General features: G+C 40.5%; 1 protein-coding gene across 1 annotated transcript in view; it reads left to right on the top strand.

The window, feature by feature from the left end:
• The first annotated feature begins 3,411 nt into the window (after positions 1-3,411).
• The window catches only part of LOC131396514 (cytochrome P450 7B1), a 171,517-nt gene continuing 160,456 nt past the window's right edge, over positions 3,412-14,472 (top strand). Inside the window, exon 1 of the mRNA XM_058528784.1 lies at positions 3,412-3,667. Coding sequence (XP_058384767.1) covers positions 3,555-3,667 — 113 coding nt within the window. The 5' untranslated portion in view covers positions 3,412-3,554. The remainder of the gene's footprint in view (positions 3,668-14,472) is intronic.

Here is a 14,472-nt window from a genome sequence, read left to right as displayed (position 1 = left end):
GCAAAAGTTGTTGACGAAGTAGGTGGTCTTGGAGGTCTCAATCCACTGTGTTAGTTTTTTCAAAGTCGGGGCAGGAGAATTTGGACATAGATGTAAAAATGCAGGGGAAATAGTCATTATTAAAGTTTTGGTAACTTCCAAATAGGCTCTTTAGAATAAAAAGAGAAGCCCTGGAGGGAAGCAGGGCCAGAATTCAAGCCCTAGTCATAGATTAGAAAGAGGCTGACAGCTCCAACAACCTCGTGGATGAAGGTCACCTAGGCTGGTAGGGGAGACTGGATTTTCATGGCTCTTACTTAGAGACTCCAACGTATTACCCTCTCCCTTTACTCCCTCTGCTTTCACTTCTGTTTTTGCTTGTATTTCTCTCTCTCCATTTGTCTCACAATCAATATTTTCTGAAGAAAAATAATTAGGGCAGTTGCTACCTATGCTGAACATACTTCCCCATCTGGATACTTCAAAGTCTAAGGGCCACCCATAACTCTTTTGGATACGACTGCTGACCCCGGTTTAATTAGTGTGGCCAAGGTACTCAACACACTAACAGTGGTAACCGATGTTGAAGGAACAATTTGTGGCTTGTTTCTAAAGGGGACTGTTGGGCAGCTAGAATTTTACAGTTGCCTTACCTGTATGTCTTATGAACTCTTGTATTGGAATTAAGCTAGAGTTGCCAGATTCAGCAAATAAAAATATAGAATCCTCAGTTAAATTAGAATTTCATATAATCAGCAAATAATATTGAATGCAATATTTGAGACATACTTATATGTGCTCAGATGGCTGCTTAAGTTCCAAGCATGGTATCCACATTCTAACCAGCAGAAAAGGGGAAAGAGGCAAAGGGCCTGTCCATTCCTGTTAAGGGCACTTTCCTGAAGCAGTACCTTATACTCAGCCTACTGGTGAGAATTTAGTCATATGGTCACGTCTAACTACAAGGAAGGCTGGAAAAGCAGTCTTTATAATGGACAGCCACATGCTCTGTTAAAAATTGAGGACTGTTTACAGAGGAGGAAGCAGGAAGTAGATATGGACAGTCAACTAGTCATCTCTGTCAGAGAAGTGATAGGGATAAAGGCATGTTTTGGAGGTAAAATAAACTGAACTGGATTGAATATAATAAGGCTGATATTGGGTTACAAAAGCAAAAGAGGAATAAAAGATGTCTTTAGATTTTTATTTCAACCAGGTCAGTTTACAGAATGGAGGTCCCTTTTAACAGAAATGGAAAACACAAGAGAAACATAAGTTCAAAACTTATTAAGTGTATACCATAAAGTGTTCTATGTAAGGTACCACACAGACAGCATTAGAATATGACACAGCTGCCAACCAAATCTAGTAGGTAATAGCAGTCTTCCTCCTTCCACTTTCTTAAGTGTGATTAACTGCAGATGTTTGCCGTTATTCATATCATGAAATAAACTGTTTAGCATGGTGCCAGGTACATAGTAAATGTTCAATAAATTGATTAATGTTTAATATTTTTACCTATATTTTCAAACAGAAGAGTCATCCAGGAGATCAAATAAAAAATAAAAGTATAAAAGTTGAGGCTTCTTGTGAAAATTAGTGAGAGGGACTTTCTGCAGTGATTACAGAAATGCAGGCCACGGAAACCATCCTGTAAACTGGCTTTGCTGGCCAGGCAGTGATGGAAACCAATTTGCTTTCCCTTGAAGGAGACAGAGGAGCTGTGGGCTCAGCGTACCCTTTTGGATCTTCTGGAAAATTGAATCTATAACAGGAGGAAGGAGAGGCAGTAGAAAGATCCTAGAATAAAAGTCAAAGATGAAGATACTCATAAACATTAGGGTTCTAATGCTAGCTCAGCCATTCCCAGTTTTAAGGCCACGGACAGCAATGCAGTAGTAATTCAGTTATGGAGCACTGACTGAGCCAGGCACACGGAAAGTACTTTCAGCTATATTATCTCAACTGCAGGTTGGGGGTCAGGGGGATGAGGAGTAGAGAGTGGGCGCAGACAAGGTTGTCTAAGATATGGTTCCCACCTTCTATAGCAGGAAAGACAGACTCAGAGAAAAATAACTCAGATACAGTGGAAAAATGTGATGGGGTGAAAAATAGAGAGAGTACTGAAAGTGTGGAGGAATGAGAGATCACAAAAAACGAGTTAGGGATAATTTCTAGAAGGAAGTAGGATTTGACCTGGGCCTTGAGAGGTAGGTAGAATTTCAGTGTTTAGAGGAGAGAGTAAAATTTTCATGCAGAGGGAATATCATTAAACAAAGGTGTGAAAGGACTGACTGTGAAGGACGCACTGGCTCAAGCCGTAGTGTATACAGAACTGTACTAGCCATGGGAGTTGTATGATGTACACAAATTGAGGAGAGCTTCTTATGGCAGGTGGAAGATCTATAACTTTATCACAAAGGCAACCATTAAGAGCTTTGAACAGGGTAAACGCAGGATAGATTTGTGTTGGGAGGTGGCAAAGTGGAGGATGGGCTGGAAAGGTTAAGGGTCAGAGAGTTCTGAAGCTGTTGTAATAGTCCAGAGGACAGTGGAAATCAACTCTTGCATAAAGGAAAGAATACAGTGGTCTTGGAATAGCCTTGGTTAGAACGGTTATTAGTTATTTATCAACTGACAACCAGGTAAGTTACTTAACCTGAGTCTCATTATGTGTTCTCTAAAATACTGCTAAAAACGATAAGTTTGATGTGGAGAGTAAATAAACGTGTGAGTCCCTGGTGAACCGTCATTCCTCAGGAAAAGGTATTTTAAAAGTTTCTCTCTTATTCTTTCTAAGGACAACCTGTGGGACTTGTACCACTTCTAGCGTTGTTCTGCAATAGCTTGCTCCATCTGTCTTCCCTCTTCCTGGACTGCGAGTCTCATCAAGACTTCTGAAGTGTCACGACCCTGGTCTCTGTATTCCGGGCCTCTGGGACGACCCTGTGCATACAGCAGGCTCTCAACAAAAGCGCGTGAGCAAAGTGCACGCGCAGGGTGAGAGAGGCGGGCGCGGAACAGGCTGGGGGCACTGCACTCCACAGGTAGCCGCCGCCCGCCGGCTCTCTGGGTGGTGCCTAAGGGAGCACCGGGCCAGAGCGCAGCGGGCACACCCCAACCCTGCTCAGGGGCAAGCGGGGTCCCTCCTCCCGAGGGGCGCGGGCTAAGAGATGAGGAACCCAAGCGACTCACTCCCAACTCAGAACAGAAACCCCCCTCCTGCAGGCCTTCAGCGCCTCGTTCTCGGGAAAGCCTACCCCCTTCCCCCCCTCCTCTGGCCCTTCTTCCTGCCCGGAGCAGCCAGGGCGCCGCTTTCCAGAAGCAGCCCGGCCGGAGGCGGTCGCGGCGCGGGGCGGTGCGCGGGGGTGGGGGCTGGGCCGGGGGAGGGGTGTCCAGGAACTTTGAGACTCGGCCTCCGGGGCCCGCGGTGACATTCCGGGCAGCGCCGCGGGCAGCCGGCCACTGGGGCCCTGACGGAGGGCGCGCCGCCGAGAGAAGCCGCCGAGAGAGAGACCCCGGGCTGCCCATCGCGGCCGCGCGCGAAGCGGACGGCAGAAGACGTGTCCGCGGGCATGGGCCGCTTCTCGCCGGAGCCGTGCCTGCTGCAGCTCCTCAGCCTCCCGGGCCTGGCCCTCGCCGCGGCCCTGCTGCTCCTGGTCCTGTGTCTGCGCGCCCAGCGGACCAGGTAAGCGCCCCGGCGGCCTCCCCGCGAGGCGCAGCGGCCCGGGCCACGCATGCGCCCTGGCCCCGCAGACCGCGCGCGACCCAGATGGCCGAGGGAGTCCCTCCGTAGGTTCGGGCGCATAGTCAAAACTTGCTGCGGGGCACCGGCGTCTTTTGGGATCGTGTGTAATGACAAAGGCTTCTGCCTCTTTCCCATACACACGCACACATATTCAAGCATTGGGACCGAATTTGGTTTGCTGCTCCAGAGTAGGTTGTAATAAGCCCTAGGTTTGCCTTACATATTATGCATCGCGCGTGGCTTCCAAGCAGACACATTTTGGTGCCTTGCTACAGTGCGTTGATGCTTTATGGCCTAGAATTCATAGAGCATTTCGAGAGGGGAATTTTCTTACATTTCGTTCAGTTAAAAGTGAGATTTTTCAGGAAAATGCCAATGTATAGTATGAACAATAACTCTGGGTGCCTCTCTGTGCCTCAGTTTACCTCACTGTACCTTATCTGGAAAAACAAAATAATAGTATCTCATGGGATCTTTGTGAATACTAAATGAGTTTACAGTGTGTTTTATGCATTTGCTCTATTATTTTTATTAGAACAAAACAAAAAAATCAGTAACAACAAAACCCAGAAGTGTGTCACTTCTTTGTCTGATTTGAACTGTGGCAGTAGAAACAGAAAAGTTCAAAATAAAAACATTTACTTTGAAATCACTCTATTTTCCCTTTCTTGTGGGGTCATTTTTTCATATTACCAGGCTCTTCAGAGCTTTTGAAAAACAAGCAGGTAAGTTTTATTGAGTTGTAATTGCTATTCTGTGATGAGATCTCACATACACTCACATGTGCACACACGTGTGTGTAAGTATATATACACACACATATATATGTTTATATATGTATAGACGTGTTTGTGATATAGGTTATGTCTTAATAGTTTTGGGAAAATGGCACCATTGTACTGCATTCAAATACCTATAGACATTTCTAGAATGCCCGTGGATGAATATTCTAGAAGGGAGCTTTTGCTTTTTTTCCCATGTTAGTTTTCAGTGATCTTCCTGGAATGTGCCATGCCCTCTCCCAGGTTGCCTTTTCCAATGGCTATGCTCTTGCTTTAGAGCCCAAGATGAGGATTTAGGAGACGTTAACTTCAGTGTTATTTGATTCTGTGTAGGTTCCACCTTCTTGTCTATCAGCAGTGTCAGCCAAAGCCAGTTAAGAGTTCTGCTAGGTATGCCTTTAAAGAAAGGTGGTAGATAAGAAGGTTATTTGTTCTACTCCCGTTTTACATGCAGAGCAGGAGCGAGAAAGCAAGCTGACTAAGGCATTCTGGATCATTGATGGTAAATGGGGGTGAGAATGTGGAACTTGGGGGGACAGTTGGGAAGGCAAAAGGGCAAGGTAAGCTTTCTCTCCCAGCATTCTGAGACCAGGCTTATCTTTTTCTCTGTACCACTAAAAATTTTTTGCTGAGATATTCATGCCATCAATTACCAATTCCTTCCAAACAGGAAGACTCTATTTAATGTTGCAAATCTACAGGGCATTGAATTCTAAAGAAGTTTTATTGGACTTTATTTTAGTGTATAAAAGCTTCATTTGTCCCAGTACCAAGAAGGTCGTGTTCTTTATTGTTACTATTTCTTATGTTTGGACATTTCACTCAGATGTTCTAGGAAAATGCTTTCTATGATACCACCAAGAGGGGAAACTATAGTTGAGTTCCTTATATATTTGTACAGATTTGTTTATGCTTACACTAATATGTTTGAATGTATGTTAGTAAAAATGTAGGAAAATGCATTCTGTGTTGCAAGCTTCTTTTTCCACTTTACAATATATTTTAGACATCTTTCTATGTCATGTTATTGAAATCATTATTTGTAGTGATTGTATAGAGATATGCCACACACTCACAAATGCACACACATACATGGATGTCTTTGGGCTTTTGTGGAAATATTTATGCAGGATCGTGGAGTTGTTAAAATGTATGTATGCTCTTTACACTTGAATAGATGTTGCCAAAGTACTCTAAGTCCCAATTTATGTTGCTACTAATGATCTATGTAAGTACCAATTTCCCCACATCCTTTCAGTTCTGGTATAAATTATTTTAATTTCACCAATCTGATACGTAAAGAAAATAAAACTTCATTTTTATCTCAATTTCTGTTTATTTACTTTTGAGGGAGTTTGGGCATCTTTAAAGGAGATAATCGTCTCTTTGTTTCTGGGTCATTAATAATAAATGATGATTAACTATTTGTTTTTTGATCATTTTGTTGTTAGTGCGGTGGAGTGGATTGCGACTCCTAGCAACCCTGTGTACGACAGAGCGGAACCCTGCTCCATCTGTTTTCGCGCCATCCTCTCACCTTCCCGGCACTGTATCAGACCATGCTCTGCTGCTATTCATAGGGTTTTCATGACCAATTTTTTCAGAAGTGGGTGGCCAGGTCCTTCTTCCTAGTCTGTCTTAGTCTGAAAACTCTGCTGAAACCTGTCCACCATGGGAGACCCTGCTGGTATTTGAAATGCCGGTGGCATAGCTTTCAGCATCACAGCAACACGCAGCTGCCACAGTATGACAGTCCACAGCCGGTGGTGTGGTTCCCTGACTGGGAAATGAACCCAGGCCCTGGTGGGGAGAGTGCTGTACTTAACCACTAGACCACCAGGGCTAATTTCTTGATCATTAATAGCTCTTATATAATAGGAATTGTCGCACTCTTTCATACCTGCTGCAATTATTTTACTATTCTTAGTATTTAAGAGTTTCCGTATATACATCTTCCTTAGAAAACCCTTCTACTCTCCAATGTGATAAAAAATATTCACCACTGTTTTCCATCATCACTAATTTATTTTAAAAGGATTTTACACATACATATATTACATTTTAATTCTCATTGCATTTCCATCCTTTGAAAAATTATGTCTGAAAAGTTTGTAATATAGCACATTATAGGAATGCTGGATGTTCCAAGGTAAACATTTAAATTTTACCTACAAAATTGGTAAAATTTAAAAAAAAAATAGGTAAAAGCCAGCTCAGAGGTCACCTGTTGCCTTTGGGCAGCTGTCATCCCATTCCACGTCTTTTGACTACAGCACTTTGATTTCCTTTTGTGAAATTGTGTTTTTCCTTATTGGATATGATCTGGTGAGACTGTCAACCACAGAATCCAGTGCAGTACTCCTCAGGAGAGATTACAGTGGCTTGGCCTAGGGTTGTCACTGCAAGGTTGATGGGAAATGGTTAGAATCGGGATATATTCTTGGTGGTAGAGTCAACAGGACTCACTAACAGATTGAACGTGGTGCTCAGGGGAGAAGTTCAGGCAAGATATGTAATTGTGAAAGTCATAAATATGGAAAAGGCATGTAAAGTCACCGGTGTAGATTAGATCACCTGGTGAGAGAGTTTGATGGAGAAGCGGAAGGACTGGGCCACTTTCCTTACTGAAGAGTCTGGCAGAGGAAGAGGAACCAACAAAGGAGACTGAGAAGGAGAAGCCAATGATGGGGGAAGAAAACCAAGTGAATATAGTGTCCTGGAATCTAGATAGGGACATATTTCAACAAGTAGAGGGTGTTATCTGTGTCAAATGCTTCTGAGAAGTCTAGTTTGTTGAAGACAAAGGAAGGACCCCATTAGAGTTGACATGATGCAGAGTCGGTAAGATCTATACAGAGAGTTGTTGGGAGTGAAAGCCTGTTTGAAGTAGGTTGAAATGCTGTCTTACAATATATTCTAAGATTTTATATTCAGACAGGAGTGTAATTTAGTATTATGTTTCATATCCCTTAAGCCAATAATTCCAGTAATTTTATTTAAAAGAATTTCTCCTCGTGAAGTAATCACGGCCCTTAAAGATTTAACCACAGCAGTGCTCATTAGGGCTGCTTAAAATAGTGAAACATTAGAAAAAAACTAGATTTCCAAAAAATATTGGTTTAGTTAAAGAAATTCTAGCATATTCCAATAATAGAAAATTATACATCCATAAAAAATATAATATAGAGTGTATGAAGACATGGAAAGCCATATTCAAGATATATTAAATGAAAAGAATTATAAAACAGAATATGTTCATGTACAGGGTGTCAATGGCCTTCAGCCAAAGGCCACTAAGAACACGCCTGTAGTTGAACAAGTTGAGTTAGTGCTGATTGTTATGAGAAAGAACACACACCATTACTTCTCAGTAAAAAGGACCTATTCATAGGATTTGGGCTTATGTTATATGATTTTGGGGAAAGTTCAAGGAAGGAAGCTTTTGCCCTGTTGGTAAGATACTGTGAGAAAGCAGGGGCTCTTCTATGATTGGACATCTTAATAAATCTCATCTATAAGGCAGGAGGAATGGATGAAGGCTAAATCTGTAATTGGTAAATAAGCAACAGGCACATTAGTCTTAATTAATATTAATTAGCAAGGTTTGGGGATGTTTGGCCATTTTATTGATTTGGACAGTGTTCATGATTTTGAATGGATGTTTAGATATCATTATGGATTTATCTTGTTTTTGTCTTTACCCATGATGGTCACAGAGTGACTATGTTTGATGTCAATGTTTGTGCAATTATTATGTTCAACAGAAGAGCACAGTGTCCTGGCTTTGACTGTCAAACAAGGTCCTTGATGCAGGGGCTGCTTTTATCTTTCTTAAAAGTATAAAAGGCTATAAGGATATACCTCATATATTTTGAGGGTAAAATTTATATGCACTGAAATATACAGATTTTAAGTGTACAATTTGATTAGTTTTCATAAATGTATATACTCGTGTAGCTGTCACCCCAGTGAAGATATGGAGTATTTTCATTTCCCTAAAAAGTTTTTTCACACCTCTTTCTAGTCAGTCCCCACCCCTGATCTGACTTAGTTTTCCTTGTTCTTGAACTTTGTATAAATGGGATTATAGAGTTTTTACTTTTGTGTATGGCTTCTTTCTTTCAACATAAAACTTTTGAGATTCTGCCATGTTGTTGCATGTATCAGTAATTCATTCATTCAGTTTCATTGCAGAGTAGTTTATATTTTATATGTATAAATTGTGGTATATATGTATTTATGTACATAATGTAGAATATATACTACATTTATTTTGTGTGTGTTTGTGTATACCACAATTTGGTCATCTGTTGTTTGTTAATGGAAATTGAGTTGTTTCCAGTTTGGAACTATTATGAATAAAGCTGATGTAACATTCTTTTATAAGACTTTTTGTGAACATGTATTTAGCTTTTTCTTGGATTAAAACCTTAAGACCTAGGAAAAAGGTTGGTGGGTCCTATGGCAAAGACTTTTATACCCACAACCACTTAGGAAAATTGCCACTTTTCCAAAGTAATTGTACCTTTTTTTACACTTCACCAGTACTGTATGAGAGTTCCCTTTGCTCCCCATTCTCACCCACATTCGATGTGGCCGGTCCATTGGTTATAAGCACTGTCTTTCTAGATTCTGTATTTTGTTGTCTTCCCCTGAAGAGTGTTGCGTTTTGTTTTAGTATGCAGATACATTTCTGGCTGATTATCTTGAATTTGTGGAAGCTTGATTTCATCCTTAATAATTTGAGTCTAGAGAAAGCTCAAGATATTTACCAAGCTTCTCTTCTTTGATAGGATTCAAACTCTCAACTCTTGCCTCCTCAAAGGTAAGCAGCAGCTGAAATCTCTGCTCTGTTTCTTTAATCTTCCAGCTGATTCCTTCCACAGGGCTTGTTGAAATCTCCCCTGCAGACGCACTCTTCCAGGGTTGGCCAAGAATTTGAGGGGTGTTTATGTGCATATTTTTTTTTAGATTTCTTTCCTTGATTTCCAGCCACTTCAGTAGCCCCCAACTCTGACCCTCAATCAGTAATATTGTAGCTTTTTGCTTGAGTTCCAGCTGTCTCCACCATGCTGACAGGGAGGGCCCTCATGCTGTCTACCATGGACTTAATTCATCATGGGTCTCTTCTTTAAGGGGTGCCTCTCCTCCCAGTATCTGCCTTCTTTTTCTTGTTCTTCAGTGCATTTAAATCGTTTATTGTTTGTTTCTTTTATGTTTTGTTACCTGTGCAAATGTTAGGTTAATTCAAGCTACTTCACCATTTCTGGAACTCAAACCCAGACTTCTGACAGTGTTTATATCTGGGTAATGTATTTTTGTGGGATGATTTTTATTTTCTTTTTTATGCTTTTGTGTATTTTTAGATTGTCATTAAGAAATGTGTTTTTCTTTTATAATGAAAAATAAATACAAAAAATACAAAAAGAATGATACATTTAAAATGAAACTTGGAGAAATTCTTTTTAAATGTTTTTAATCTTTGTTTCCTTTGGAAGAACCAGCATTTTGGGTCAGTGATAGTAGTGAGATGCTAACTTAGAAGATAGGATTTGGGTGGTGCTAGGAAACCCAGTTCATTTCCAGGAAGTCATTAATAATATGAGACGTGTTTTTTGTCCAATAATTAGATACATATGTTTTTTAAATTCGTTGTTTGCTTATAACAGAATTAATATAGATACTTTCCAAATTATTGTAGAAGACAACATATAAAGGCAGAGTCTGTGTGTAGCAAGGCAGACTTGAAAACAAACATGTCTCTATTCTTTTTTTTTTTAATTGCAGTAACATTGGTTTGTAACATTGTATAAATTTCAGGTGTACATCATTATACTTCTATTTCTGCATAGATTACATACATCATGTTCACCACCCAAATACTAATTACAATCCATCACCACACACGTGCCTAATCATATTATTCTTTCCCTATCTTCCCATCCCCTGTAAAAATGACAAAAATTAGTCCTACCATAGCAATTTAAAATAATATAAAATGGTTAAATTCTTCTAAATAAATGAAGTAAGAAGTGACACTAAATAATATATTTCTAAGAGGGAACACTTAAAACAGAATTAAAAGTTTTGTAATGAAGAGGGGAAGGTGTTTACAGAAATTATGAGGAGGAGGGGACAATAATACAGATTTTTTAATCTTACAGTTCTGGACATCCGAAGTCTGGAATGGACTTTACTGGCCTCAATCAAGGTCTTGGCAGGGCTGCCTTCCTTTTGGTGGATCTAGGAGGAATCCATTTCCTTGCCATTTCTAGCTTCTAGATGCCACCAGAATTCAAAACTCTTTTTCATACTCTGACACTCCTGCCTCTTTCTTACAAGGACCCTGTGATTATATTGAACCCACTGAGATAACTGAGAATAATCTTCCCATCTCAAGGTACTTAATTTAGTCACATCTGCAAAGTCCCTTTTGCTATATAAGGTAATATATTCACATGTTTTGGGGATTAAGACATGGACATTTTGGGGGGATGTTATTCTTCCATACTCCTTCTGACCTCTAAAGGTTTATGTCCATTTTACATCCAAAATATATTCACCCTATCCCAACATCTACAAAAGTCTCAACCCATTACAGCATCAACTCAGAGTCTAAAATCTTATCTAAAACTTGTCAGCTCAAAAGCCCCATCTCATCATGTGGGAATCTGGGTATGATCTGTTCTGGGACAAAAATTCCCAAGATCCTTGTGGGTCTCCTACGTGTGTCACAGAGATTCACTCTATCTGACAAGAGGCTCCTCCACAGATATTTCTTGGATAATCCTATTTATATTCCTGGCTTCTTTTGAGATGGCTCAGGTGAAACATGAGTTACATGCCTAATATTTTCAATGACTACCTAGTACTCTGTATATATGAATGAGTATGGATGACTGAATACTCCAGCCTTTTGATTCTTCCTAGGCATTAGCAAAAACTGTTCAGCTACATCCTTGGCTTTCTCTCCAGAACACACTTTTCTGACGGTGAATCTTCTAGTTTTAGTGTCTTTTGCAGTCGGAATGGGCTGAGAATTTCCTAAATCATCAGTTCCTGATTTCTTTATGCTTCGTAGTTCTTCCTTCCTCTGTATCTTTCACATTTTACTATAAGCAGCAAGAAAAAACTTGGCTGCTCCTTCAACACTTTGCTTAGAAATCTCCTCAGCTAAATATCCAAGTTTATTGTTTACAAATTTTGCTTTCCACATAACTGCAGGACACAATGCAGCTAAGCTTTCTGCAACTATATGACAAGTATCCCTTTTCTCCATTTTCCAATAACATGTCCCTCATTTCATCTGAGCCCTCACCAGCAGTGCCTTTAATGTTAATATTTCTACTTACAGTCTATGGTGATGTAAGTATTCTTTACGATGATATATATGTTCTTTACCATACTTCTCATCTCCTTTTGAGTCCTCACTCGGGGAGTTAACATCCATATTTCTACTCACCATCTGTTCAAGGCAATCTAGAGTTTTTCGATCATCCTCCTCAAAATTCTCTACCCATTGCCAAATTCCAAAGTCACTTCGCATTTTTAGGTGCCACTTCCAGGTACCAAAATCTGTATTACTTTCCTATTGCTGCTATGATAAGTTACCACAAATTTAGTGGCATAAAACAACACAGACTTATCCTCTTATGGTTCTGGAGGTCAGAGTCTTACTGGGCTAGTATTAGGGTGCCAGGAGGGCTGAGACCCTTTTGGAAGCTCTAGTGGAGACCACTAGATTCTGAGAAGACAACTGAACTTGCACTGGATGAAAAAAATCTTCAACTAGAAAAAGGCCTCCAAGATTGAGCCCCGAAGAGGATGCCTCACCAAGTGACATTTTCTGTACTATCTCAGAGAGAATCCCCTCCTTCAGTAGGGGATTCAAAGGGTCCACAAACTCTGTGTCACTGACCAGTCTGACTAACCCATCTGAGTCATCTTCCTTAACTAGAAAATGGAAATCACAGCTACCACACAAGGTAGATGTGAGAAGCAGAGTGCATGAGAAATGTGAACACATTTTGTACAGTGTGAAGTCACTTAGAAGACAGCTGGCTTGCACCATTAGGTTTCCTTGGTACTTCTCAGAGACCCTTTTCTCCTGATTGCTGTTGAGGGTGGGGAGGGGAAGTGGCCTGGGTTTCTTCTCTCTCTTATCCGCCTCCTCCAACACACATATCTCCACACCCCAAAATGCTGTAATTGGTGGGAAATAAGATTTAAATGCTAAGATAAATTTTAGTCAAAGTAAAAATTGGATAAATTTTTTCAGTTGTAAGATATCAAGGTTATGTAGATAATGAGTTGTTTTGAAATGTTGATTGGTTGACGTGATCACTGTATCACATAAGTCAATTGTTTCCTCTTTCTAATTACTTAATTACTCCCAAACAAGAGCCCTGGTGCTCTAGATCCCTCACATTGTTACCACTACCTAGCGAATGAGAAGAACTAGGTTGCCATCATTAGTGGATGTTTTTACTTGTTTCTTCCTCTTTTCTCGTAACAAAATATAGGAAAAGGATGTGAGCAGCTGTAAGCAGAGTCATTTTCTGCTCTAGGGTATGCTGAATTTAACAGGTGGATTTTTGTGTTATGTAGAAGATGATAGGGAGATTTCCAGACACATTTGTGGCTCTTGATTAAAGGTCTAATGGGTTACTGTGTGGTACTACACTTCCCTCATTAAGCTGCAGAGTTTGGATTGGTCTTGTTACCATTTGAACAGATTTCAGGCTTGCTTCACTGTTTTATTTTGTTAATTTATGACAAAAAAGTCCTGAAGAGAGAGAATATTCCTGTTGTGTAATTAGAGGAACATATAAGCTCTGGAAAACAAACACTTGGCTGTTTGTTTTGTGTGTCATTCAAAGTGGTCATTTAACGGGTCATGGGGAGTTCAGAACTGCTAATAGGGTCCACATTGAGGATTGCTCAATGCCGTAATCACGTTCTGCTGATAAATCCTGGGTATCTCTTTAAATATATCATCTGTTTGCATAAGAGAAATCAATTCAGAATTTATGCTGGATCAGCATAAATCTCTTACCTCTATGGGAATAAAATCTTGGAGCACTGATCTTAGTAATGTGGGGCCATTTACGTATGTAAAGTCACCCATGGCTCAGTGTTTCCCAACAATGGGACCTTCTTGTAGAAGGCAGTATAGTGGAAGGCGAAGAGCATGGCTATGGAGCCAGATGGACCTGGATCCAAAATCCAGCTCCACTTCACTAGGAAGGTAAAGGAAGATGGAAATGAACAATCCTGAGGCCCTGCTTTATACCAGGCTCTGTGCTTAGATGTTTTGCATGTATTATCTCATTTAATCTTCACTGCGGTTCATGAGATACGTGTTATTAAGCTATTTTTCAGAAGAAGAGACTAACACAATCTAATTTGCCTAAGGCTGCAGAGCTACTCAGGAGCAGAACTGGGTTTTTGATTCCAGGTCCATTATAGCCATGGTAGGCAGAATAAAGCCCCTCACCCCCAAAGTTTTTCACACCTTAATCCCACAACCCGTGAATATGTTAGGTTACTTGGCAGAGGGGGATTCAGATTGCAGATGGAATGAAGGTTGCTAATCAGCTAACCTTAAAATGGGGGATTATCCTCAACTATTCGGGTGGGCCCAATATAATCACAAATTAAAACTGGAAGAGGGAGGCAGGAGAGGAGGTTGACCGACTACTGCTGGCTTTGGAGATGAATAAAGGAACCCAAAACTAAAGAACATGGGGAGCATATCAAAACTGGAATGACAAGGAAATAGATACCCCTCTAGAGCCCCCAGAAAGGAACCTATTTCTGCTAACACCTTCATTTTAGCCCAGGGAGACCCATTTTGGACTTCTGGCCTATAGAACCATAAAATAATAAATTTGTATTGTTTAAGCCACAAATTTGGGGTAATTTGTTACAGTGGCCATAGAAAATTAACAAAATAGCCATGTC

The sequence above is a fragment of the Diceros bicornis genome, chromosome 33, assembly GCF_020826845.1.
Source record: "Diceros bicornis minor isolate mBicDic1 chromosome 33, mDicBic1.mat.cur, whole genome shotgun sequence".
Lineage (NCBI taxonomy): Eukaryota > Metazoa > Chordata > Mammalia > Perissodactyla > Rhinocerotidae > Diceros > Diceros bicornis.
This window is presented reverse-complemented; position numbering and strand designations above follow the sequence as displayed.